The sequence below is a fragment of the Sturnus vulgaris genome, chromosome 22, assembly GCF_052056855.1.
Source record: "Sturnus vulgaris isolate bStuVul1 chromosome 22, bStuVul1.hap1, whole genome shotgun sequence".
In the NCBI taxonomy this organism is placed as follows: Eukaryota; Metazoa; Chordata; class Aves; order Passeriformes; family Sturnidae; genus Sturnus; species Sturnus vulgaris.
Window position 1 is genome coordinate 6,006,413 of NC_142264.1, and position 27,326 is coordinate 6,033,738.

At 46.7% G+C, this 27,326-nt stretch overlaps 1 protein-coding gene across 7 annotated transcripts; it reads left to right on the top strand.

The window, feature by feature from the left end:
* The first annotated feature begins 234 nt into the window (after positions 1–234).
* SLC25A25 (solute carrier family 25 member 25) lies at positions 235–27,149 on the top strand. Of its 7 annotated transcripts, none has more exons than XM_088177434.1 (11): positions 235–581; positions 20,035–20,161; positions 20,249–20,336; positions 20,779–20,814; positions 21,115–21,226; positions 21,926–22,084; positions 22,820–22,972; positions 23,077–23,184; positions 23,404–23,571; positions 24,055–24,205; positions 24,619–27,149. In XM_088177434.1, the coding sequence occupies exons 1-11, from the start codon at positions 294–296 to the stop codon at positions 24,801–24,803; spliced, it is 1,575 nt and encodes a 524-aa protein (XP_088033560.1). In that variant the 5' UTR covers positions 235–293; the 3' UTR covers positions 24,804–27,149. The 7 variants fall into 7 exon arrangements, with proteins under 7 accessions (XP_088033560.1, XP_088033561.1, XP_088033562.1 ...); XM_088177436.1 differs by lacking the exon at positions 235–581 and adding an exon at positions 10,928–11,690; XM_088177438.1 differs by lacking the exon at positions 235–581 and adding an exon at positions 17,185–17,477.
* The last annotated feature ends 177 nt before the right edge of the window (positions 27,150–27,326 follow it).

Sequence of the window (27,326 nt, forward strand, 5' to 3'; positions counted from 1 at the left end):
GCCTTCCCAGAGGGTTCAGCCAATTGCGGTTTGGCCCACGCGCCTGCACCGCTCCCTGTACAATACTCAGAAACACCGCGGCGCTGCCTTCCGATTGGTGGAGGCGAGGGCGTCCCCGTGACGTCATACCCACCGCCTCCGTAAGCGCCGCGGGGCGTGGCCCAGGGCGTGTCGCCCGCTCTGATTGGTTGGCGTGAAACATCACGTGTCACCGACGGCGCGTGGCGCGAAGGCGGAAGCGGCGCCATTTGCCGGTGCCGCGGGCGTGAGGGGTGGTTGGTGCCGGCGCAGTCATGCCGGGGGCGCGGCGCTCTCTCGCCTCTCCGGTGGTGAGCGGCGTTCTCTGCCCATGCGGGTCCCCGCAAGGATCTGCGGTGGAGAGCAGCGGCAGCGGCGGCGGCAGCGGCGGGGGGAGCGCGGGGTCCTGCGGGCGGTCGCTGTGCGAGGCCTCCGAGCAGGATCGGCGTCTCCGCGCTCTATTCCAGAAGCTCGACGTGAATCGCGACGGCGCGCTCTGCATCCACGATCTGGCCGTGGGACTGGGCCGCCTCGGGCTGCACCGCACCGAGCTGGATCTGCGGGTGAGCGGCGGCTGGCGATGGGATTTGGCCTGGCGGGGCTGAGCGTTCCGGGGGTGAGGGAGGGTTTGGCCGCTCCCCTCGTCCCCTATCCGCTCCAGAGCCCTCTCCGTGCTCGTCTCGGGAGCAGGACGTGGTCTCTGGAGACCTTCCAGCTGTGTCTCGCCTTGGCAGCGGTGACACCTGCGCATGGTAGCGCCATGGCAGCTCCTGCGTCCCTTCAGCGTCCTGTTCCCCAAGCGAGAGCGGGGCCGTGTGATGCGAGACCTCCCCAAAAGTCCTTGCCTCCTAGCCATCCTGCCTGCTGGCCTCCGCTCTAGACCCGGAGGAATCAGCTTGCTTGCTACCTGTAGGCATGAGTGGTATTAGTGTCCGTAATTAGTAAGATTAAAACCTTAGGTTTTGGGCAGGAAAAACCATAAAAGAAATCGTGTTCCTCCAGGACTCAGGACGGGGCAATTTGCATGCTGACTTACACTAGTGGAAGCTCCTTTGGAAGCGGTTCCTGCAGTCAGGGTAATTGTGCAGGTTTCATTCCATCATCGTGTTCCTCATATGAGTCTGGCAGCGTGTTGCTACTCATGTTTGCTCAGAATGGCTTATGCCAGACTCGTTTATTTTATGGGTTTGGAAATATCTTAGAACGTAGGGAGGCTGCTGTACTGTGCAGTTTGCACGTGGAGCGCATAAAACTTGCAGCTCTAGCTTTCTCTTTCAGGGAGCCTTTTGTACTCACCGCTCTGTGTGATGCTGTACACTGAGGGTTCCAAGGTTCAATATGATGCTGCTGTATTCAACTGTGATTAGTGTAATTTACATGTCTATGATGAATGGGCTTGTCCTCAGTGCTGCCTGCCTAGTCGCTTGTATTTTATGTGCAAGGCCATAAAAAAGCTAAGTATCATGTGAAGATAGGAGATAAACACGTGGATGCAGCCATGGATGTGCCACCAGAGATATGCCTGAGTCCTACAGGAAGGAGGAAGAGTTTTAAGAATAACTTCTGAGTCACTGAAAAGATACTTAATTCAAGTGACAGCTCGTATTCTCTCCCTGTCCTGGGAGTGGTGCCCCGGTTTGAGTGCTTTACTTGCAAAGTCCTTTCCAGAGTTTCTAGTTCCTTTCTAACTTTGAATCTCCAGCATCTTAATTTCTAACATTTCTTTTTGGTTGGTATCTTCCTAGCTGCTGTAAAATATAAGAATTCCTTGGCAGTGTGATCTTGTGAGTAGTTTAGTTGTGCTGCTTCTAAAAATACCGTGAGTGCCATGGGGGTTTTCTGCTGGGTGCGTTTGGGTATATAAATCTGATTGTACCTGTGCATGCCCTGTGACACTGACTTGCTGCCAGCTGTGGGGCCCAATCCTTGACCTCTGGCAAAAGCCCCTCATGACCCAGAACGTTTTGTGCTTACACCTGCATGCCTGCCTCTTTTTGCATTCTCTTCGCATGTAATTCAATCCAGCCTAACATTCTCTAGGCCCAGGAGGAAGCACTTTAAAATAAACTGCGTTTTTACTTCCCAGCAGAGAGTTTCTTTGCTTGGCGCGCTGCGGGAGCGGCACAGAGGAAGCGTTCTGCGGGGACTGGAACTCGCTGCCGGAGGGAAGCGCTGCCTGGAGGCTGCTTAACAATCCTGTCTTTCTGCTGAAGCCCTTGTCTGTCAGTATTGTTCCTCAGCCCTTTCCTTCCTCTGACTCCTCTTCCACATCCATAGTGTGAGGGGGTTGAAACAGATGTTTCACAGGGTGCCCAGAGAAGCTGTGGCTGCCCCATCCCTGGAGGCGTCCAAAGCCAGGCTGGAAGGGGCACTGAGCAACTTGATTTAGTGGAAGGTGGCAGGGGTTTGGAACTGGGTGCTTTTTAAGGTCTTTTCCAACTCAAACCGTTCTAGAGTTTGCAAAGCATTGTTAGTATGGTAGAGCATCCCCTTCAGCAGGGTAAAGACCATCGAGAGTGAGGATGCAGAGTTCAAAACTCTCAAGTTCCAGTTAAAAATGTGGGAACAGCCCTCAACTGGCTAGAAGACTTCCGTGTCGTGCAATTTTTAGGGAAATCAAATAAACTTCCTGTTTCCAAAGCAGTTCTATTAATAAGTCAGTCTTTTTTCTGCTCCAGCTTAGCTAATTATGGCACCTCAACGCTTAACTAATGTGAGGTCACGCTCAAGGAAAGTGCTCAAGTGTCAAGATAGAAAACCTTTCTGATTTATTGAGCATGGTATTTGGACCAATTTAGGCATAAATCACATGGATTGCTTGTGATTAGTAAATTACTTGGTGCACTTTATTTTTCCTTCTATGCAGCAGTATATTTGATATGGGAGTTGCCTTCCAACATTTGGGAGCAGATGGAGAAAACATTGGGCTCGTAAAGTGAGGTTATCACCAATCTTAGCTGCGAGCTGCTAATCTCCCTGCGTCAGTAGGCTAAAAGTCCTTGTGGTAACAATAACTTCGGGCTGAACTTGAAAAGAAAATGAGCAATATTTTGGCTCCTTCAATGCTTGAGAGTTCTTGCTGAGATAAAATCCTTTGTGGCAATCTTGGAAAATTGCTACCTTCTCTTTTAGAGGTGGCCTTCTGTGGTGGGGGAGAGAAGGGCTTGTACTCAGATGTCCTTTGAGGTGGAATTTTCTTATGTAAGCCATGCTTGCTTTTTTTTTTTTTTTTTTTTTGTTTTACCCATGCTGTTATCTTTAAACCGATTGACAAATACAGTGTGCCAGACCCGTGAGCCTTGTAACGAAATGCTTGTTTGCACTGGTCAGCATGAAGCAATCCACATACTTCACTGTGTTTGGGCAGTAAAATCATAACCATGTGAAGAATTTCTTAAAAGCCTTTCTTGTTCTACTGTGTGAAGGGATAGTATTTTACTGCTAAATTTCATCTACCTCTGGGATGGTCAATGTCCTGTTACTGTTGCTTTCTGACTTTATATAGACCTGTGGAGCTTGAAATATGCTCAAACAGAACTGTTTCCTACTTTGTATCTGTAGATGTCCTATTGCTGAAGGAATGTGTGATGGTAATACTTGTGTGTTTGCTAATATAACTGTTTTCCTACTGATCCTGATTAACTGCAGGGCTGGAGTGCCATTCCAAACCTCATCTCTGCTGGTGAAGTTCCAGACAGTCTGAACTGGTGGAATTAATCCCAGCTGCCTAGCGACAGACTGAAGTGGTGAACTTTGTCTGCAGCTGCCTCTTCTGCAGTGGTGCTGAGCATCTTCTGCTGGACTAGTTCACTTTAAGAAACAAAAAAAACATAACCCTTGTCTCTTTTCAGTCCCAAATGCCCTCTTTGCCTCTGCTCTAACAGTGATGTCCTCCTTGGTCTTGTGATACTTTTTCCTCCTAAGTTCATGTATGCTCCCTTGGTATCAGCTTCCCAATGGAAAACTATATCAGCTCCCAGGCTGCTGAAATCTGCTTTCATCACTTTTTCCTTAGCTCTGTATCTCCTCTTTGATCTTCAAGTCCTGGCTGTCCAAACTTCCCCGCAATGTCTGTTTTTTACTTTTCCCATGTACTGATGAAGCAAAGCTGTGCTGCTGCAGCTGGACTCTGCAGTGTTCTGTTTGCGTCAGGCCTTTCTTCTGACCAACTTTGCATTTTAAATGTGCCCCTGGACTCTTCCAGCTGTGTCCATGCCATTCTGGGATAATATATCAGTCAGCCCTTTCGCAAGTGACTCCATGGATGGATTGAGAAACTCTTTCTACTGTAGCAGTTGCAATTGTAAAAAAATTTAATCTTATTTCTGATCAATACTTTATCTTCTGTCATGACGTCATTTAATTCTTCCTTTCAGGCTCTATTTCTGTAACTGTTTTATTCTTCAGCACTTTTGAATACTCTTTTATACTATGCACAATGTACTGCAATTCTTAGCAACTGTAAGGGGCAGAAGGACCAGGGACTTTTTCCAGTATGATGCTTCCACCTGTTTTTGATTCACAGCGATCTGGAATTGGAGGACCTGAGTTTTTATTGTTACAGAAGTCAGTTTATGATAAAAAGAGCAACATTCTAATACTGTTCTGTAATTTGCACTGGAATATCTCTCCAGCTCTCATTTAGATCTCACAATACATCTCAGAACCTATATACATTTATGCCTTATCCCATTTTCATGGCTTATGTGTCCTGAATCCTGCTGGAGCACTTGTGGAGCTTTTAACTGGGCTTTGTAATTCATCATGAAGGGTTGAGCTACACCAGATTGTATCAGACAAATACTGTTAAAGTTTGATATTCCAGTTGATAGCCTTCCTTCTGCTGCCAACAGCTTCTCATCCACCCATCTCCTTACTAATCCCAAAGGATTACCCTTTGTGAATACCCCAAACCAGTTAGTACAAGGTGAAACCATTTGCAATAACATGTTAATTAAATGAACACATTCATGAATAATGTTTATTAAAATAATAAACAAATAGATCGTATTTGCTGGGTCTGTAGAGAGTGGAGACCTGTTCTTGCCTTTTGTAAGTTATGAAATGTGTGGTTTGATGGAGGCTCTGTTCTCATGCACTTGAGCAAGAGCAGAACTGTAAGTCAGTGATTTAATTGCAGATAAAACTTTCAAATCTGTGGTGAGTGGTTAGTTGGTACGAATTTGGGGTTTGTTGCCTTGTCTGATTTAGGCTGAGGACGCAAATGAATTCTGTAATCGATCACATGAGTTCTTGACAGCTGCAGAAAAGACTTTGAGAAGCCAGGTTTTGGGTTTGGCACAAGGAAACTTCTGGCACAGTGTTGGTTATTAATAGCCTTGGCCAGCAGCCCCTACAGTGAGAGCTTTGGGACAGGGACTGTCAGGGAGACAGGCTGTCACTCTGCCAGGACCCAGAGGTCTTGCAGGGACAACAGGAGAGGGGTGCTGAGCACCAGGGAATCTCAGACTGTCTTGGTGAAAGTCTTTACCCAGCCTTGGTCTCTGGTCAGCCCTGCCTTATTGTGATTAAATGGGTGAAATGGGGAGTGTGTGTCCACTTGATGTTGGGAGCCAGGTTTTAGATGTAAATATGCACAGGAGAAACTTGTTCCTGCATGTTTCCCTTGCACATAAACAAACAACTGCAGATTAGACAAGTGTTGCTTTATGTACATATAGGACCAGGTGTATAAGTCTTGAGGGATGTTTGTTCTTTCAGAATTGTTTTTTATCCTATCTTGCAAAAAATTGGAGAAGCCTGGTGATTCTCTGGTTTATTTAGCAGAGACCTTTGTCCTGTTTGCACAGTGCTAATGACCAAGGGCTGCTGGCTGACCTTTGAGAGATGTAGGTACAACTTTGACTAGAGCATATAAATTTTAAATGTCAGCACTGTGTAAATAGAAAGGCATCCTGAATATCACTGATGCAGCTTCACAGTATTACTTCCTGCAGGATGGGGTCTGTTCTCAACTTTGTAGGGAAGTGAATGCCTGTAGGAACCCCTCAGCCTGAGTGGAATGAATGACAACAGAACTCATCCAAAGCAGCTGATTGTGCCTGTGTAGAGCATGCAGCAGCACTTTGGTCTTTCAGTGCGTTCTGTGGGGCATTTTTTAGTGACCAGAGCTCAGTGCCTTGGTAAGTAGTGGACATACCTCCTTGTCCTCATCTGCATGTATTATTAGAATAGTTAATGTTGGAAAAGATCTCAAAGATAGAGTCCAACCTTTGACACAACATTGTATTAAGTAAACTGTAGCACTAAGTTGTGAGAACACCTCCAGGGATGGTGACCTCCCTGGACAGCCTGTACCATTGCGTTACAGTTCTTTCAGTGAAAAATGCTTCCTGAATGGTTCCAGCCTGAACCTCCCCTGGCATGGCTTGAGGCCATTTTCTCTTGTCCAAGTGCTGGTTGCTTCAGAGAAGAGGTCAACTTCTGGGTGCCTAAAACGTCCTTTCAGGGAGTTGTCAGATCGCTGAGATAATGGCAGGTAAAAAACTCCAGACTTCAGCATACTTCCTGTTTATTTTCATTTTTATTTTTAATCTAGTTGAGTATTGAGCAGAACTCTTAAATGGTTTGTGAGCATCAATAAAAGACATGAAAGCCATAATAAGGACTTGGTCTTTTGTTTGAGAGCCCTACAAAATGGTGATGCTGCACCCCTGGGCTTTGGTTTTACACAGTATAACATGATACGGTGTCAGGAGGAGGAGAAGGGGGAGGGAGCTTTTTTCTACAGCCCTACTTGTAGCAAATGGGAAATGAGTGTTCTTGTTCATGTCCTATCGCTATATTTGTCCCTGTGAATGTGGGACATGAGCACAGTTTAATGATGGTGTGGAGAAGCATAGCTGTGATAATTCAGTCTGTTTGGGAAGACAGCAGAGATATCTGAGTCTTTCCAGCTCCCGAGCTGCAGGGAAGCTTCTGACAGCGAAGTGGTTTGAAGTGGAGAATTCTGCTCTAAGAGGAATTGTTGGAATTTTTAGATGATGAGTTGCTTGGAAAGGCAAAGCTGCTTGGTATGTGAACCTACATGGTTTAGCCTGAGGAGAACTGTGTGGGGGCAGGCCTGGCCTGGGCTGCTGCAGGGCCATCCTTTCTCACTACCTGATTTCCTGATTAATTGTCTGGTGCAGCAAGAAGTAGATTTTCTAATTTCTGAGTATTAAGGATGCCCTGTCTCTTGGTTAATCCCTGCTCTTCATATGATATGACCTTGGTGAAACTCTCTGTTCTGGGCAATGGCTCTGTGCTCCCCCTGCCTGGCCAGCTCTCTCTGTATTTTTGTATTTGGCACTGGCTGGGGACGCCTGAATATATCAGCTTGGGTAGCTAATTCCTTGTGCCAGGGTTTCTGTAACGAGGAGACCTGGGCTGTTTTGTAGTGTTCCCTGAGCTATGCTGTGTCACCCTAATATATGAATGTACTTAAATGTCACCAGACAGTTTAATTATTTAAGCAGCAGTGTCCAAGACGTTGAGATTTTATGTCATGGTGCGAGAAGCACTGTGCAGGGTTAACTTCAACTTCCTAAAAAGTGCAAAGTAGTGACATACTTAACATTTTCCTCTTTCAGAAATTAAATTTGCAAAGATGAGAGGTAATTGGTGGAGTCATGGTGGCCCATCCCAGCTGGGGGCTGGGTGCTATTACTGGGTGGCACACACATGTAGGCAGCAGGGCTCCTTGGGGTGCTTCCAGGAGGCTCCCAAAGGAGATGAGTCACTGCTCATTCCTGCAGGGTCACCTAAGGAACCAGAGACTGCCTACAGCTCTTCCTGTGCTGGAGGAGGAGAAGGGTCATTGCTCCCAGCACAGCTCCCTTCCCTCTGCTCCCCTTTCTTTTCACCCTCCCTCTCACATTTTTTACATGTTAGCAAGTTGCTGGTGACGAGACTCATATGTTCGCAGGAAAACGCTGTGCATTTACTCAAAAGTCTTCTAGAAACCCTCTTAAAGCAAAAATGAATTTCTGCCAGGTATACCAGCCTGGAAAAGGCAAGTGTCTGTCTGAAAACTGGAGTTTTAGACTCAGCAGGTATGATGATGTGGCTGAAAAGGGTACAAGATACCTTAGTTTTATGGCTTATGCAGAACTTCCCTCTGCCAGCTTGCAGACTGAGGAAAATACTTTAATTGAGCAAAACATGTCAATCTCTTGCTTTTTCCTCTCCCTTTTGTCTCCATTTGGATATATTACAGCTCTTTATTGTTTCAGCTTCTGCTCAGGCTATCTAATGACTATCCATTTTAGTGCAGGGCTCTGAGGCCAGCTGCCACAGGCGCCTTCTGTCCCCAGTGACTGGTGTGCTGGCTGAGAGCCAGCATTCAGATCAGCCCTCCTGCTTTTTCTGCCTTAAATCCCAGGTCTGGATCATGTAAACGGCTGGAATTGGAGAACAGCTATCTCCTAATGAAGCTGAGGTTGGGAAGGCTGTTTCACTGTGGCCTAGGCGATCATTCATGATTTCTAGAAAAAGTGAATTCTTGCTCCTCGTGTTCCTTTGTGTCACCTTTCACAGGTTGCCAGTACTGGAGTCACAGTATTTATTACATCTTTTGTAATGCATGAATGATTGGCTTCATGATGGTATTGGTAGAGTAATACTTCCATACAGATTCCCTGGAGGAGTGCAGTTGTCTTTTTTCTAGCTATAATCATCTTGCTGTTACTAGGTTTATTATTCTGACCTAATAAAATTCCCCACTTGGTAAAATAAATGCCTTTTTTTTTTCTCCTAAATATGATTATAATTTTTTTTTCTGTTCTCAAGGAGTCGTGTGAATTAGTGTGGTGGCAGAATTCCTCTGAGGTTTCCTTTAGTAAGGACAGAGGCCAAAGAAGCACTGCTGAGTTTCTGCTTTAATTACACCCCAGGCATGTAATTTCTTGCACAAATTATTATTTTCTTATGAAATCTCTGCATGAACAAAGGAAGATGGGGAAGATGCCCTGATGTGCACACACCACAAATGTTAATACAAATGCAGGGGAACAATTGTAACAGTGTCAGGTAACATCAGCTGTTAAATGGGGCCCCTTGTGAGTATTAAGTGACCACGGAGGACAAATCTCAAATTCTACTTTGAGTTCTTTGCCTTCTGTATTGTGACTTTTAGCCGTGTGACTGGCAGGGCAGCCTGCCTGTTGCTGCAGGCAGCTCAGATGCCCTTTCCACGCTTTTTTGGACCCCATCCATGAGTAGCCTCAGCTGGTTACCCCAGGAGGAAGCTCTGCAGTTTTTTGGCTGGGTTAATGAGGTTGTCAGAGGAGCAAGGTAAGTGCAGGGCTTAAGTGGATGTGTGAGATGACTTGTAGTGGCAGTAAGCTTCAGATTAGTTCACAGCTGCTTGTGAAACCACAGCCTTAGGCTAATAGAAGCTGATTTTGAAGAACTGTGCCCAGTTCAGAAAATCTGCTTTGTTCCTCTGGCTTGAGAGCATTAAAAACTTCCAAATGTCATCTTAAGGGATCTGATTCACTATGTGTTAGAAAGTAGTTTAACTTTTGGGCTTGTAGCTGTGATGACTGGCTCAGGGTAATGGAGGCATGACAAGAATTCCTCAGTCTTTTCTGCCTGTGCCTGAGCTGCTGACTGCATCTCAACTAGAATCAGACTCTGCTGTTCCTCAGAGAGGGACAGGGCTTTCCCACACCCTCACTCCAGTGTTACTGCCCCATAATTTTGTAAATTTTTTGTGTGTGGTTACTGTGTGGTATGTGTCAAATTTTAAGATAAAAACCTTTGTTGCATACTTTACATAGACTTGTGATTAAAAAGCATTTTTTTCTTCTTAAGTAATTCTGGTGTATTTGCAGAAGAATTTTTTTAGTGTGCTGTCTTCTATGTACTTGTCTCTCACTTTTTCCATTACTTAGGTTCGTTATAGGAATTCAATGACAAGTTCCCAAAAGTGATGTTCATCTCAAAATTTATGTGCAACTTGGCTACTTAAGGCTTGCAGACCTTTTAGATTTCGGATCATATTTTCACATCTTATATCTGTATACCAGAAGTGTCCTGCAGTCAGTCACTCTCAAAAGTTTAAAGTTGAAAACTGAGGTCCTTTGCTTGCTGTGGCTCTTGCTGTGCTGGGTTGGGTAGGGAGCCCCAGGTGATGGAAGCTGTAGGTTTGTACTCTTTTTTTCGGCCTGTTAAAATCCCCAAACTTAGGGAAGAGTCACAGTACTTTGGAAGTGAGGCATGCAGTGCCCTCTGTGGACACAAAGAATCTGGGAATACGAAGTAAGTTGATGAACTGTAAAATGGGAAATGCTGCTGGGTGGGTTCTGGTGGGAGACTGATGCAGCCTCGCCAATCGATGAACAACTGCTGCTGTGGCAGCAGAGGAAAGCGTGGCATTTCTTGTAGAGATCCAAGCAATATCATGTGTCCCTGTGCTGATATATATTAACACCCTACCTTTGACTAGGTGGTTCACGGCTCCTCCAGCAGAGCTCGGCCAGCCGACCAACCAGCGATGGTTTAAGCACGGCTCTCACACTGATGAATGGCCGTAAACGCTGTGCCGGGAGCCAAAGGCGGCGGCAGCACAATGCAGCACCAAAGAGCTATTGTAGGCACGGATGAGACTATAATAGACTGGGGAGAGAGAGTGCACTTAGAGGTTAATGCGGCCATGGCTGGGCAAAGCCGGCTTCTCTCTGCAGAACCATCTGCTACCCTAACAAAGAGCCGCAGCCGGAGCTGCCGAGCTACACGCACATCCCTCGGACGCTGCCCATCGCTTCGGGCCAGCGCGGTGCCTCCCATGCTCGGGGCCCTGCCCGGTTGCCCGGGGGCCGGCGAGCGCGTTCCTCTGCGGGCGGCCCCCCGCGCCCGGGGCGCGCTCCCGGCCGGCTGCGCGCGCTGCCGAGCTCCGGAGCAGCGCAGTGTTGGGAGCGAGGATTGGCTGGGCACTGCTGCAGTGGGGACGCAGCCTGGGTGCTCAGCATCGCTGCTCAGCCTCGCTGCTCGCCCGGGCTGCCGCTGCCATCAGCCGGGACGCGCGGCTCGGCTGGCAGCTCTGAGGAGCTCCTCTCGGAGACGTTCATCTTTAGCTTTTCCTCCTGAGCGCGGCGTCTCGGCTTTTCTGTCCAAGCAGTCTCCAAAGCGCAGCGTCTCGGCTTCTCCGTGCCAGGGGGCTTGTGCTTTGTCTGTTGCCATCAGATTTCTGAGGCTCTGGTACAATGAGCTGCTTGTCAGGCCAGGCACGACTGCAGTAGCAGCAATTTCAAAAGGCAGGAAGCGTCCGCAGGAGCGGTCTGTAAAGAATCGGAGCCGGTGGAGTCGCTGGGTTGATCCTCCCGCTGGCTGCCGTGCCGATTCCCGTCTTGGGGGTGCTTGGTAGTGCAGTCACATCATCCTTGGCAGCGGGCAGCTCCTGAGCGCTCAGGGTTTCCCTGCCTGGGATGCTCGCTGGAGCAGCAATGCTGCAGACCCTGTGGCATTTTCTGTCTAGCTTCCTTCCCAGGGCCATATGCCAAGGTCCTGCAGATGAAAAAGAGGATGAGGCCAGAAACACCACCCCACTTCCAGGCCCCGGGGAGAAAGGGCCAAAGGTCTTGGGGAAGACACAGGACAGAGGGACTGATCCCACTGAAAGGAGACCAACTATCCTACTGGTGGTTGGACCCGCAGAGCATTTTCCAAAGGTAATGGGATATCCAGGGGCCTGAGGAGGGGCTGGTGCACATGACAGTGGAGTGTGTGGTCTGCTGGGAGAAGGGGTTTTGCAGGTGGAGTGTGCAAGTAGCCGTGTGTGTGAATTTGGGGAGGGGGGAGAGGAACAGGAAAAGGGAGCAGGGTCTAACGTGTGTGCTTGCTAGAAAGGAAGGGGGCGGGGGGCAGGGGAGTGACTGAAGAGAGGAGATGATCTAACCTTCCAAACATGATGTTCAAAGTGGGGGAGCAAAATGCTATTTAGGGGCAAAGGGGAATATGGGGGCCTGCAGGGTTCCTGGGCAACTCGTAAAAAGTATGATGGAGAGGACGGGGAATGATAATGCAGGTTAGTGGCGAGTCCCACCCCTGCGCTGGAGACCGGCAAAGAATCAAATGCATCCTAAGATGTTCTGGAGTCAGTCTCTGGTAATTTGGCAAGCCTTTGGTAAAACTTGCATGTTTTGAGCAAATGAGTAACTGGCTGTATTATTTGAATGGCAGAGCCCGGAAGAGAGTAAAGTGTGTCCCTGGGGAGCGGGTGGCATAAGGGAGAGACTAAAATCTGCGTGAGGATGGGAAGTTCCCAGGGGATGGGGGAGTGGGGAGGTGATGGGGGCGCACAGTTGGCAGAGAATAAATGGTGAGGCTTTGTCTGGGGGGAGACGAACAAAAGCTTCTTAGTTTAGTGCCAGAGCTCCCAGCCCAGTGCTGGCCGACTGCAGTTCTGGCTTATTTAATGGAGGGAGTGCTGTTCTGTCTCCCCTGAGGATGGTGCAGTCAGCTTTGACTACATGTGGTCTAAAACCAGGGGTGTGACCCGGGATTAGGGGGGAAGGAGTTGGGCATAAGACCTGCAAAGGGTGGGAGGTGGGGATGTTACTGAAGGGCTGCAGCAAGAATAGAGGTGTGTGACTTTCAAGATCCAGCTTATTTAACAGGGAAGTGGGCATGGTTGTTGCTGTGAGCTTTCTCTAAAATGAGAAATGAACAGGTTTAAATTGTAGAGGGGATTAATATCTGTTCTGCTGCTGTTTTGAATGGAAACAAGCAGGGCAGCATTTCACATTCTGAGGAGCAGAAGCCACTCCCTGCTTGAATCAGACTGTAAAATCTGCAGGGACTTTTGCCTTCATTTCTATCCTTAGCAGTTAGCACTGTGCATCCCCTTCCAAAAAAGGAGCATGCGCATTTTGAGGAGGACTTTGGTGCACAGAGGTTGAAGAAGGACAGAGACTCAGAACTGAAGGAAATGGTAATGAAAACCTTGGAATTACAGGGCTGAAAATCTCTGGTGTCTTCCAGAGAACAATGGTCTCTCAGTCAGGGGGAGTCCATCTGTTCACACCTGGAAATAAAGCTTTCTCTGAAAGCTGATACCAATCTCTTCTTTCCTGTGTGACCCTGGGAAGTTCTGCATAGGAACAGTAGGATCGGCTAATGGAGAAATATCTAGAGGATAAGGATGTGGTAAAATGGAGTTATTGCATCTTAGTGAAGTAACTGCCACTCTGCCAGGAGGTTGTGACTGTGTAATTTTAGCTTGCCCTGATTGTAAAGTAAAACGCAGGGTAAAGCTCTTCTGTTGAGGATTATGCAGATATGTTTCACCTTGCCATTCGGGCTGGCTTATGCTTCAGCCAGCCCATGGCTCAGCTGATGGACAGTAACTTGTTAAGATGCAATGACTTGTTTGTGCTTGATCAGATATCAGTGTTCCAATTACCTGTCTGAAGGAGAAGTGTTGGGAAGAGTCTTGCACAGCCTTGGGGATAGATAATAAACCACTGTGAGCAAACAGAGTTATTTGGTGTTGATAGAAAATGGGGGGGCTTTTGTTCTCTGCCACTGGCTGGCTGTAACCTTGGGAGCAGTCTCTTGACTGGTAGGCCACTTCATTTTGTAAAAACACCTGTTACTACTTCTCTTGTAAAAACACACAAAATATCACACCTTGTACTGATGTTTCTGTAAGAAATTCATGTGTATGGATTAACTTGACTGGAGTGGCTTCCTGGCCTTGGCTCTTCAGTCTTCATTTGTCATTGCTGTGTTCCTCCTCAGATATTTGCTTGTTTAAAGCTGTTTCAACATGAGGCTGTTTTTGCAAATATGGGGAGAAAAATAGTGATTGCAAATGTGTTATGTTGGCCCCGGATCTGTGTACACAGGAGACAGGCATGAACTGCTCTTGATGTCACCATCTGGACTTGTAACTTTGGATCCATGTTGTTGTTGATGGAACAGGTCACCTTTCCTGGTTACCTTTATGTCAAGTACCACATAGTGCTCTCTGCTGTGCCTGGTCTCTTATCCTTCCCCTGGCAAAGCCTTGGCTCTTGCAGCTTTTTACTCTGCTGGGGTCTCTTAAATCATTAACTCCCCTCCTTCATACACCATACGCTCTCTGTGCTTTGTAAGGACTTTCTGTACTGTCCAATTAATTATAAGCTAGTTTCCAGAAATTAAAAAAGTCCAAGTCAGCAGAACACAGTGAAACCTTCTAGCAATAGGGTTGGAGCCCAGAAAGCTGTTTTGCCTCTGAAGGAGGATGTTACGTGACTGTGACGCTTGCTGGTACTTGATATTTTTAGAGCCCTTTTTTTTAGCAGAGTAAATTCAAAATTAAGCAGCATACTTTCCTGTTCCTTGTATGGTTGCATCTTTCCATCCCTTACAGGGAGGTACATTCTGGAGGTGATGTAGTAAACCAGTGATGAAGTAGATGCCTAGAAGAGTACAAATGACTTGGAAAGGTTAGCAGGGATGGCAGGGTATGGAAACTGGTAACTCATGCAGCATTTAAAAGAACCAAATCATATAAATAAATTGAAAATTAGTTTGCTAAAGGGAGAAAGAGCTAGGTTTGCTTCCTTTATGGCTCAATTTTCTTGTCATCAAGGAAACTGCATAGGGTATTAGCCAGGCTGGCTCCACACGGCCCAGAAATGTGTAGTTTCAGTGGTGGAATTGGTGTATGGAAATATCAGGGAGGAGAGACTTAATTTGAGCTCTGTGCCCTGTCCTTGGTTTGGTCAGGAATAGACAGTGCTAATGAGGGATGTACTGTCTGTAAATGGCACCAAAGCCCTGGGCTGAGTGTGCTGCTGCCCACAGGGGCTGGGGCAGTGGGACTGGCTCTGTGTGTGCTGAGATGTGGGCAGTGACCCCACACCAGTGTCCCAGCAGCACTGATCCCTGCAGCTTTGGAGAGCTGCCTGGCTCTTGGGTATTTCCAGCTTTACTAGGATTTTCTTAGCTGAAATACAAAAACTTCTTAATACTTGTTTAAGTTCCCTCTGTCATTATAACCTGAATTGCTGGTATAAACTTCATTTGTAATCTGTCTCTCCTTCTTAGCTCACTGTCCTGTAATTAATACCCTGCTTAAAATCAGCTTTAACCTCATTAGCTTTCTCCTTTCCTCTGACGTAGGTAGTAGGGCTTTTTCTCCTAAAATGTGCCGATTTTGCCTTTTGTCTCTAGCTGCCAACTCCAAACAGAGTTTCTTAGGAAAATCTGCATCATGTTGGCATAGCAACTGAGCTGCCAAGCAGCTATAATAGTGATGCTTGGCAACTCGTGGGAAGGACTACGGAGGATCTTAGGGCTTTGTGAAGCAAATCTGAGTTGAATTTGTTCACTTACTACCTGTTGCTGGGGGTACCCACTCTGCTCCCCTCGGTGGGAGTGTTTGGTGTTGGACAGTGGGGTGTTGATATCATTGGGGTGCTGTTTGCAGTGAGACTGGGCTTGGTGGGAAGGTTGGGGTGTGCTGTGGGCATGCATGCAGTGAGCTGCTGCAGCTGATCTTTAAGAGGATCTGGGGTCCCTGAGAAGATCCTGTTTTCATGCAGAGAGACGTCAGCAGGGAGTAGGTTAAGCCTGGTTAGGTAACCTGGCCACGGTGCCATGGGGAGTGAGGTGGCCCAGGAAGGGCAGAGGACACCATTGTAGGTCACAACTCCCAAGGGTACTGAGTTGCTGTGAGTCGTGATCCATTAAGCTTTAAAAAAAAAATCCTTGAAATTAAGCCACAGATTAAATATTCCCAGTTTGTGTGATTGACATGCAGCTCCATGAGCAGCTCATTACAGACCTTGGCTTTGTTTTAGAGAACAAAATACCATGGTAAAGACATAGAGGCACCCTGTGCATGAGGGCCTGAGGAGGGGAGTGCTGTTTGGACTTTGGTCTACCAGCAGGCTGTTCAAATGCAACAAACACCAGAAATTGTTGCTGTGTCCACAGCAGTGGGGAAGGCTCTTATCCTGGCTGGCTTGAACCAGTTCAGCAGACACACTTTGTTACTTCTAGTGCAGACAGAATTACAGTGTTTGGGTTATTGGCTATGGCTTTTGCATCTTTCCTGTTTGATAGCTTCTCTCTGATTAATAGCAAGACTATAACTTTGTTTATAATTCATGTTAGCAGTCAGTGATTCTGTCCTGAGCAGCATTGCTGCCTGGTGCACATTGGTACTCTCTCCAGAGAGCTAGGTGTTACCCCGCACCTCAAACTCCACCAAATTGTCAGAAAGCTGTAATTATTCCTGCATTAAATGATGCTTGTGCCACACTCCCTCCAGCCTGGCTTGCTCCTAATGAGAGCTCAGGAACTCGCTTACAAAGCAGTTAAACTGTCAAGGGTAGAAACTGGAAAATGTTGTTCTGCCCAGGACACTTCTCGTAGCACATATCTGACTGCAGTGTTTAATTGGAATCAGAAGAGGATGGAAAATATTAAGCTGGTGCAACTGCTGTGTGGATGCTTAGCTAGGAGGCTTAGGAGCAGCTGGGGCTGTTTTGAAGCCTGCCCTTGATTTGGGTGATTTTTCTCTGTATTTGGCTCAATGACAAACCTCCACAGGCTTTATTGCTGCTATGTTGGTAATTCTGGAATACTACAGAGGGGAGAGATCTTTGTGTTCAGGGGTTGTCTGCTCTTAGCTGGCACAAGTGGTTTCAGGAGAACTTGCAACCAAAGCCAGTCAACTCTGGCATAACAAAATAAAAGTGGAAAAATTTTGCTTAAGCTGGCTATCCTAGACGTCTATTAAAGCAGTAAGCGGCTGGCATCCTGTTCTTACTGCACTTTAAAAAGATAATTTTTGGGAAGACAGTGATAGTCCTCCTGTGTTGCATGATGAGAGAGGTTGTGATCAAGACTTGTCCCCACTGTGCTGCCTGTGTAAATCCCCCCAGAGGTGAGAACGGGATCAGAAAAGGACTGATCGGATATAAGGCACAACGAGTGAGTGTCCTGGCCCTTGGCCAAAGTGTCTCGGGTTAAGGGACCCGCAGTAAGAGTTAACTGGCAGCGGGTGTGATGTAAGGTACCTGGTTCAATGGGAGCCAGGTATTGAGCAATAGGAGCAGCTCACGTGTTCCCTGTATCAGCTGGGTGGGACTGAACAGCCCCGGCTTCCCTTTTAAGTAGAAGGGCAGGGCTTGTGCAGCCAATCCCGCCGGAGCCGGGCTCGATCATAGGCATGTGTCATGAGACTTGCTGGCATTTCCTTTCCACTCCGTACTGAAATTAGCTCAGGGGAATCACTCAGTTTTACTTCCCTTCCTTGCTGGTCGGAGTGAGCAGGGCAGCTGAGTCTCGGGCTCAGAAAGATGCTCTGCCTCTGTCTGTACGTGCCGGTGTTTGGGGAGAGGCAGACGGAGTTTGAGTACTTCGAATCGAAGGGGCTGCCGGCCGAGCTCAAATCCATCTTCCGACTCAGCCTCTTCATTCCTTCCCAGGAATTCTCCACCTATCGCCAGTGGAAGCAGGTATGGATAAGCCTAAGAGAGGAATGGAAGGGAGGGAGTGAGCGGGGGGGGTGGTATCTAATACATTTAGTGGCTTGCCTAAGAGGGGGAGAAGCTCACGATGGCTCTGTTGTAGTAACTGAGTGAAGCATGGAAACGCTTCTCGTGCCCCTTGGCAGGGATTGCTGAACCGGCGTAGAGTGAACTCTTTTCTTTTTGATTCTTTTGTTTTGAATTGGATGAGGTCTCAGTTCCTGTAAGACTGTTTAAACCAGTCGATGTGAGTTAGACAGAAAAAATGTGTTTTCCAAACTATGGAATCTTCTGCTTCTATGAGTCTGTTCAGACACAGCATTTCACATCCTCTTCCTCCTTTTTCCACCTTTCCACATGCCTCCTTCTGACAGCAGGCTGTAATGTAGAGTCAGCTGAAGCTGGTGGAGGTGAGCAGGTTTGTGCTGTGATGAGGAGAGCAGCTCTGTATGACTCAGCCAGGATGGGTGGGCTGAGCTGGGGAAGGTTATGCAAGAACTTTTTGCTTTACTGTGGAAGGGACATGCAGTGAATCCATGGAGATCTCCGTCCCGATGTGTCACAGCTCTTGCTTTCAGCTTGCTGCTACGTTTTTTTTTTTTTTTTTTGTTTTTTTTTTTCCCCCATGATGAGGCTATCAAGAGCCCAGAGAGCTGCTCATTGATCAGCCAAGCAGGGGAGGCTTTTTATGCCTCTGCAGAGACACAGACAGCAGGCTGGAAGGTGTGTGGGTTCCCACAGTGTGCTGCAAGGGCTGTGACTGCAGGTGACCACAGGAACTTCTGCCGCCAAAATAGCTGTTAATGGCCAGATTTCATGTTTGCTGTTGAAAGCGAAGAGGTGCAGGCAGATACTTGTTCACACCTACAGAGAAGATGCTGAGAGCTTGGCTTTCTCACCCCTCACACGTGTGCTGTGGGTTACTGTTGGGCAGGCAGCGTTTTTGTGCTGACTGTGGGGGAGGAAGATGAACAGGGCAAAGCTTTTATTGCCTGTGGTCTCTGATCACTCAGGGTGCATTTCTGCAGTTGTTGGGGCGTGCTGAGAGAGAGGGAGCAGTTGCACAGTCACATCTCTTTTACAGTGCCTCCGAATTATTAATGCCTGTCAACTGGTTGGGGGTTGCCAGTGAGAGGGAAGCCCTGATTCAGCTGTTGAAGGCCAGTGTGCTGACAGGAGAGGGGTGTTGGTCTATATTTAGCCTACAAGTTGAATGTGAAGTCATATCTGAACTTCACAACGGTCATATGATAAATGGCAGGTTAGGAATACTGTGCATACCGTGGAGGTCAGGGCAGCTGGGACAGCACTTTCTTATTTAAGGTTCATAAAGTGATTAGGAATAATCCTCATAGCATTAGGGCTAAAGAGACAGCACTTGGTGGGTGAGAGAGAGCGTTTCAATACTAAATGATTTAGTACTGAAGTAATTTAAAATGATATTTAAACAAAGACTTATGGCTTATGAAGGGGACTGGTGGTCATAGACTGAGGACATATCACAATGAGTTTAGGCTTGCCTAATACATTGAAGCCTAAATATTGAACAAGCTACTGGTGAACAGAGGGTTAACCCAGCGTTTCAGCTCAGAGCTTCTTTAACAGCCCATCTGCTGTTAACATAAATGTTACCACAGTTAAAACAAAACTTTGGGTGATGCACTAGACTGAATCATACCTCATTGAGTATTGCTCACTGATTCATGTTGGAAAAGACTTAAAGGCTGTCAAAGGCAAGTGGCTGAACCAGGAGGGGAATAGGAACTCCCTGAGCCACATTCTTGCAGTCTGGAGATCACCTTACCTGTCAACATGTAGCCATGTGCCCTTAGAGAGGACAGGCCATGGGCTATTGCCTCAGTGAGTTGCAGTTGCAGTGAGTTAATTAGTCATTTACCTTGTCCTAGATGTCTGGCACAGTTTGATCTTGATTTTTAACTTTGTCCTACTAAGAACCTATTCTTGCTCTCTATGCATCTCATGGAAACTTGTGTAATTAAAGCACATAGCTTCAGGGTGCCTAAACCAGTTCACAAAGGCTTTTATCTTTTGGCTGTGTTCACTAGAGCTGGACAGGATTTTGCTGGTTAGAGTTAGTTACTGCCAGAGGGAGCTTACTTCTCTAAGGATTGTAGTAGGTATGAAATTCCTTCTGTTCAGTTTTTTTTATAACCTCATATCTTCTGATTCACTTTTTATGCTAATCTATTGACTTGTACTTAGTTCAAGAACCTTCACAAGGACTTTGCAAGGTGTAAATCAAGGTACAGTCCTGAGATTAGACATATGACACTAGCAGAATATCCCTGATAAGACATGAGGCATTCCATCTGTGTAATGGACTTTGGGAAACAGTTGGAATCAGGTGACTTTTCTACGCTACTGCATTGCTAAACGCTCTCAGAAGAATTACAATTTTGTCAGCTACTTTTTGGAGGAAAAGTCAAAGTTGTGTGGGAAATGTTTTTTAAGTATGGTAGAAGGGGGGAATATATCTGTCTGAGTGAACAAAGGAACTGACAATTCTTGGTTGTTTTCTGAACAGAAAATTGTGAAGGCTGGAGACAAAGACCTGGATGGACAGCTGGATTTTGAGGAATTTGTTCACTATCTCCAAGACCATGAAAAGAAGCTGAGACTGGTTTTCAAGAGTTTGGATAAGAAGAATGATGGTAAGCAGCTTTCTCCTGCTCAGGGTGGACTGGTGAATGTGTTAGCCTGTAATATGTGTCCTGGAGCTCACTGGCTTCTCTTTGCAGGCCGCATCGATGCCCAGGAGATTGTCCAGTCTCTCCGGGACTTGGGAGTCAAGATCTCTGAACAGCAGGCTGAGAAAATACTGAAGAGGTGAAGATTTCACTGGTGTTTCTGTTTTATGTCAAGGGAGCTAGAAAGAAATATAGGGACATGGAGCCTGTCTCTCTTTCCCCTGTATGCACTTTCCAGAGACTTTGGTTCCTCCCTTTTTTCCTATTTCTTTCCATTTTGATTTTTTCCTGTGAGTTGACATAATTATAAAATCATAATGCTTTATTGAGACTTAACTGTCAGAGTCTCTCCCTGACCTGTTGAGGGGAAGTGCTTGCACCTGAGCTGATTTGCATCCCTGTCTGATTGTCCTGCTGCCCTGAGCGTGCTGCTTTGGAGAGGGTCTGTGCAGTTGCTCATTGGAAATGCTGAGTGCTTTATGCATGTGGCACTAACATGTTAACAACCACTTATTTGTGCTGTTTTTTTCCTCTTTTTTTTCCTCTGCTACCTTCCCTCTGTCTGTTTGCCTGTGTGTCAGAATAAGGACGGGACACTTCTGGGGTCCTGTCACCTAGTAAGTATTATTTTCCCTTCAGTGTCAGTTAAGTCCCTGAATTTGTTAGGAGGGGTTGCAAATACTGTTGTGGGCTGGTGAGAAGGGAGAAAGAGGGGAAGAAAGACAGATCCCACTTCTACCTCAGCATTGTTTGGTGAACAGATTATTTCCTAGCTTTGTCTTGTGTCTCTTTAGAAGTCTTCTAGTAGTTGCTTTGCAAAGCTCTTTTTGGTGTAGGCGTGGATAATCAAAGGGAAGGAGAGGAGGAATTTGTCACCCAGTGGGAGTCTGTACTCACCTGATAATCAATCTTTTTAGCATGGATAAAAATGGGACAATGACAATTGATTGGAATGAGTGGAGAGACTATCACCTGCTGCACCCCGTGGAGAACATTCCTGAAATCATCCTGTACTGGAAGCACTCCACGGTAAGAAATAGCTCCTGTACAACAGGTCTCAGTCTTTGCCCAGCTTCTTGGTCCAAGTCCTGGCCCCCAGGAGCTGCTATCAGCAGTCCTTGTCGTTCTCTTCATGGTTCATAGCTTCTCTGTAGCCCTGGAAGCTCAATTGCTTCCTGTCCTCTGCTGTAATCTTGCCACATATCACTGTCACAGCTGCTGGCACAGGTGATGACGACTGCAGTAGTGCAGGGAGATGAGGGTGTTCTCTTGGTGTGTGCCTCCAGGAGCTCCTGGCCAGCCCCAGCTGGTTCAGGACCTGTTAAAACAAGACTGATTCCACAGGCAGCCATCCTTTCTGGAGTTATCTATATGTGAATAGTATGTAATGAGAATTAACTGGCTGTGAGCTTGGAAGGTTCTGGAGAGGTCCAGCTTTTTTGCCAATGCAACTGCCTGCAGTTGGTCGGTTTGTTCCTAAGTACGACACACAGTATTTAGACATAGACAAACGTTCAGCAGTTGCCAGGTTCTTGGAGAGAAATCTTGAAATTAGAAATGAGTTTCCCTTGTGACACGTTCTAGCAGTGGCAGCTCCTGTGGCTGCAGATAAGCTGCTGGCTTGGAATAAACATATCCTGTACTTCAGCACTTGGCACGAATAAAGAGCGGTAAAACAGCAAGATCACTGGCTGATGCAACATTTCTCAACACCTTCTCCTTTTGCAGATCTTCGATGTAGGAGAGAATTTGACTGTCCCTGATGAGTTCACAGTGGAAGAAAGGCAGACGGGGATGTGGTGGAGACATCTGGTTGCAGGTGGAGGTGCAGGTGCCGTGTCCAGAACCTGCACAGCTCCCTTGGACCGTTTGAAAGTGCTCATGCAGGTATGATGGTGAAGTTGCAGTTTGTTTAAACACCTGAGCAGATTCCTTTCATATTTATGATTACCTGGGAGGTGATAGTGTTCATCAACACAGTATAGCACTCTGGCCAATGTTAATCTTGTCATTCTTTTATTGCTATTTTTAAAAGCATTTTGAATTATTTGAGTGCTCAAAGTCATATTAAAAAATTATAAAAAAGTAGAGTCTTTTTGGAGGTGGACATGTCAAAATTGTCAGTAGTAAGACAATTTTATGGAAAACTTAGGTTTTGGTGAAACAGGTTAAAATCCTGTGTTCCTTTGAGAGACCCTGAGGCCATGAGAGTTGAAGTCAATGTGGTGGTCAGTTGGCAGAGCTTGTATTCTGTATTGTCAGCATTAGAAAGGAGTTGGAAATTTTTGATTTTAGCCTGCTTTGTCACTGCACCTGCTCTTGAACGAAGTTGATGGGTAGTTGATCCTATGCTAGGTGTGGGAAAAAAACAAGACAGTTGCCTATTTAACCTTTCCCCCCATTCCTGAGGGAGATATTGATTAGATTGATTAATTAACGCTAGACTTGGCAAAAAAAGAAAAGAAGCTTGCTTTCCTATTGTGGAAGCGATCTGGAAGGGATTAAAGCCTTGGCAAATCTCTGGGTAAATAAAAAAGCGCCCTTTTGTCCCTGGATTACAGAAAAACGTTGCACTGTCGTAATGGGGACTGGAACTAATCCAGGCTTGTCCCTGTCCCCCAGGTTCACGCCTCGCGCAGTAACAACATGTGCATCATCGGCGGCTTCACACAGATGATCCGGGAGGGTGGCCCAAGGTCACTGTGGAGGGGCAATGGCATCAACGTGCTCAAGATTGCACCCGAGTCAGCCATCAAGTTCATGGCCTACGAGCAGGTGAGGGCACAGAGAGCTGTGAACGCAGAAGGGCAAGCTGAAAAGAAAGCGATGGGTGAGAGAAGTCACGGAGCCTCAATGTCTGTCTGTTCTGGCTTCTGCAGATCAAGCGGTTCATTGGTACTGACCAGGAAATGCTGAGGATCCACGAGCGGCTCTTGGCTGGTTCTCTGGCTGGGGCCATTGCACAGAGCAGCATCTACCCCATGGAGGTGAGGCAGGAGGCTCCTGGATAGGGGCAGGGATGGGGAGATGTGGGTAGAACACCAGCACTGTGATATTTAATTTGTGAGTTCTCAGACCAAGCAGTACTGCTTGCAGGATGCTTGCTGTGCTCCTGACAGTTGTGCTCCTAAGAATGATTTTGTCTGTACATTGTTCTCCTGCTGATTCTCCTGTAGGCCTTCATGCAATTTATTCTTGTCTTCTAGGTTCTGAAAACAAGGATGGCTCTAAGGAAGACAGGACAATATTCGGGCATGTTGGATTGTGCCAAAAACATCCTTGCAAAGGAAGGAATGGCTGCCTTCTACAAAGGCTACATCCCCAACATGTTGGGAATCATTCCATATGCTGGTATTGACCTGGCAGTCTATGAGGTATGAAGCCTTTAACCTATTGTTAGGTTAAGCCTTACAGTTATTATATTCTGTTTTATATTATTGTTAACCTATGGTAGGGCTGTGCTGCTTCTGTGACCTTATCACTGTCAGACTTGTCAGTCATGACAGGAATTTAAGTAATTTATCAAAGCTTTCTTGAACAGTCTTATGGGGCAGAAATGTATTTTTTGACCCAAAAATGGCTTAAAAGATAATCCAATATGATGATTCTAGTTCATAAACCACAGCATCATGCATGGTTCCTTGTTTCTTTTCTTCACGAGAAATTTGCAGCAAAAAATTAAGTGCCTGGGATTTTGCCCAGGCACTATGGCAACAGCAGCTCAAAAAGATTTGAGAAGCCCTGTGCTCCTGGCTGAACTTGCCTGGAACTTTCTGGCCTTTACTCTAGATCTTTCATGAAACATGATACTCCTTTGCTTGCCTCTTCCCTGCTAATGTTGGACTTGTTCCTTCCAGACACTAAAAAATACCTGGTTGCAACGCTACGCTGTCAACAGTGCTGACCCTGGGGTCTTTGTTCTGCTGGCCTGTGGCACCATCTCCAGCACCTGTGGACAGCTTGCCAGTTACCCACTGGCCCTCGTGAGGACACGCATGCAGGCCCAAGGTGAGAACTTTTGGAACAGTGGGAGCTCCTGCCTTTGTTTTTGAGCAAGGCTAAAGGTTCTCTAGTGTAAACATTGCAACAACAGCCGTAGCTGAGCCATGGGCTGTTTGTGATGCTGCAAGGGGACGGTGGACTTCGTGCTGCCTTTCTAACCTCTGTGGCCAAGGACCTCCAGGACAGAGGTTCTATTTTGCTCAGATCAGCAGTTCTGGGCTGAGGGCATCTTCAGAGCAGTTTGAGAAAATACTTGCAGTGTGGAGCACGGAATGGGTAGCTGAGAAGTTCATGCAGTCCCCCACGAAGCACCTTTGCTCTGGGAACATCTGAAAGCACATGGATCAGAGCTGCTCTTGGAAACAAAAGTGTTTTCACCACATAGGCTGCATTATTTATTGTGGCTTTCCCTATTGCAGCTTCAGTGGAGGGTGCTCCAGAAGTGACCATGAGGGGACTGTTCAAACACATTCTGAAGACAGAGGGAGCATTTGGGCTTTACCGGGGTCTGGCGCCCAACTTTATGAAGGTGATCCCAGCTGTGAGCATCAGCTACGTGGTCTATGAGAACTTGAAGATGACTCTGGGCGTGGACTCGCGGTGACCAGGAGGTGCTGAGGACTCAGAACTCTGAAATCTTGGGATGTGATCCCAAGACATATAAGCCATCTCTCATTCTGTGAATGTGTCGACACTAAGCTGACTAAGCAAAGCTGTGAAATCTCAGATTGTGAGTCAGTAAGGAAGGGGGAGGGGAGGATCTGGTATCCTTTGCCATCTTGCTACTCAGAGCTCCACATAAACCATCACGGGGTCCTTTTTGTTGGGCCTTTTGGGAGACCAGGAGCTGAACTCCTGGGAGATCTTGCAGTGGGAGTTGCTGAGGTCAGTTCCCAGCAGTATGACAGAGTAGCAAAGATTTGGGTTACAGGTCTGCTCTCAGCGTGTTGCCTGTACAGAGCTGTTTGCCTACAGATGAGCACCTTCTGACTTGCTGAAAGAGCTTCTTTTTCCATTCAGAGAGCTGCTTTTTCCATTCAGTTGTTTAACTTCCTACCCATTGTTTAAATCTGTACAAACCTTGTGTAGGAGCTGCTGCCACACCAGGCTTGTTATGTTTACAAATATTCCTTTGGGTGGGAGACATTCATGTTCTGCTTCCAAGAATTGACATGAAATGTAACTGATCTATACTGATTTGGAGGGCTGGTGGGCAGTGGTTTATCCAGCCAGGCTGAAGGTTACTTAAGCCAGCCTGATGAAGAATTAGGATTATTTATTTTTTATAGGTTTAAGTGTGTCTCATAAACCCACTAACAAGATGCACTTACTAACAAGCAGCAGACTAGAGCCTGCATGCCTATATCCTTTGCATGCTGGGATTGGCTTGTCTTATTCTCTGCAGGGGCTTGGAAAGGGGAAGGCAGGAGAGCCCTGGGCTGCCCGGCACTGTGATGCATGGCTTTAGTGAACAAAGACACAATAACTCACAGCTCCTGTGCAGCTGTGCTCCCAGCACGACGTGAGAGCCCCTGTGCAGCGTTGCATGGACCTCTGAATTCCATCCTGCCTGGTGCCAAGGAGAGCTCGTGAACCTTTTCCAAACCCCGTGCCTATGCTGCTATCTTATCTCTTTAGACCTCTTGGTAGATCCACGTTCAGGTTTCCATTGGTGAGATGGAGGCCCCGAGTCAGGAATGTGTGCTGTGGGAAGGGGTGTTAGGGAGAGGGGCTGTCACTGGGAGAGGTGAGCTTTCAGTCCTAAAGACATGCTTGCTTGTCTTTCAAAGGGTGCTTTTCATAAAGCTAAGGGAAAGAAATGGCTTTAAAATTTCTCTGATAGCATTATGGGCTGCTTTAGTTAATAGGATCCAGCTTCTGAGGCCTGGGAGATCCTCACCCAACTTTTCATTTTGGGTAAAATGGACCAGCGTTGCATTCCACTGTTTTACTGCTTAAAGCATATTTATTTTGTATTTATTTGAACAGAGTTATGTCAGACTATTTTTATAGGTTTGTTTAAATATTGTTACTGTGCTTGTATTTCTCCTGTTTTAAAAAGCTCTCTATTAGTTCTTTTTCATCACACAGCTGAGCCATGGGGAGGGATGCTAAAGTCACTCCTAGGGCTTGAACTGCCTTTCCCATGTCTGGGTTTGTTGCTGGAGGACCTCAGCCCAGAGAAATTCTGTAGCAAGAAGCCATAGGAGAGAAGGGAGCAGATGAGGAAGCAGAACCTTGGGGAGAGGGTGCACTGTCAGGCTTGCCTTAGCTTGGAATTGCCTCTGTGCACAGCAGAAAGGCTTTGGGTGGATGGCTGAAGTTGGGAAGTGGAAGGTCTGTGGATGTTGGATGTCACAACAGTTAATTAAGAATGCTTGGGGGAGTTTTTAAGTAAGGGGGGAAGAGAGAAATCTCAGGGACTAAAGACAATACACATTTCCAGAGAGATGGAAGGAAACTTGCACTTGGACATGAGCTGCTGCAGTTGTGCTTCAAGGCTGAATCAGCAGACCCTGCTGCTGAGCTAGTGCTCAGCACATGCAGGAGGACACTGTGGAGATGTGAGAAATTGGAAAAGGATTTGCTAGCACTCAAACAGCTGCTTTTTTTTCTGACAGATTTTGGTGGTTCGTGGAGAGTCTCCCAGGTGAGACTCTGCCTTCACTTTCAGTGCTGTCAGTAGTAGCCACGTGGAAATCTAACCACCAATGGATTAGTGATACGATTTTTTTTTTTCCCCACCCCCCCTCTTCCTGAGACCTGTCATAAATTCTGCAGTGGCTCCTTCCTACCAGTGTGGCCTAATGAGAATATGAATATCAGAATGCAAAAATCAATGCAAAATGACAACCATCTTTGTAGCTGTAACCACAAATTGTTATAATGCAAATCTAACTCGGATTCTTCATGTAGGGAACAGTCTGCTAATAAAGGTCTGATAAAGAGATACCGTGTCTCCATCTCTTTCTCTAAGGTTTATTTGTGCTCTTTGGGGCCAGACTTTTCCTGGGCTAACGCTCACCAAGGACACTGACACTGGAAGGATTCTCACTGTGAGGACCTGGGAGAACAGATTTCTTAAAAGCAAAGCCAGCAAGATGAAGGCTGATGATAGTGGTGATGA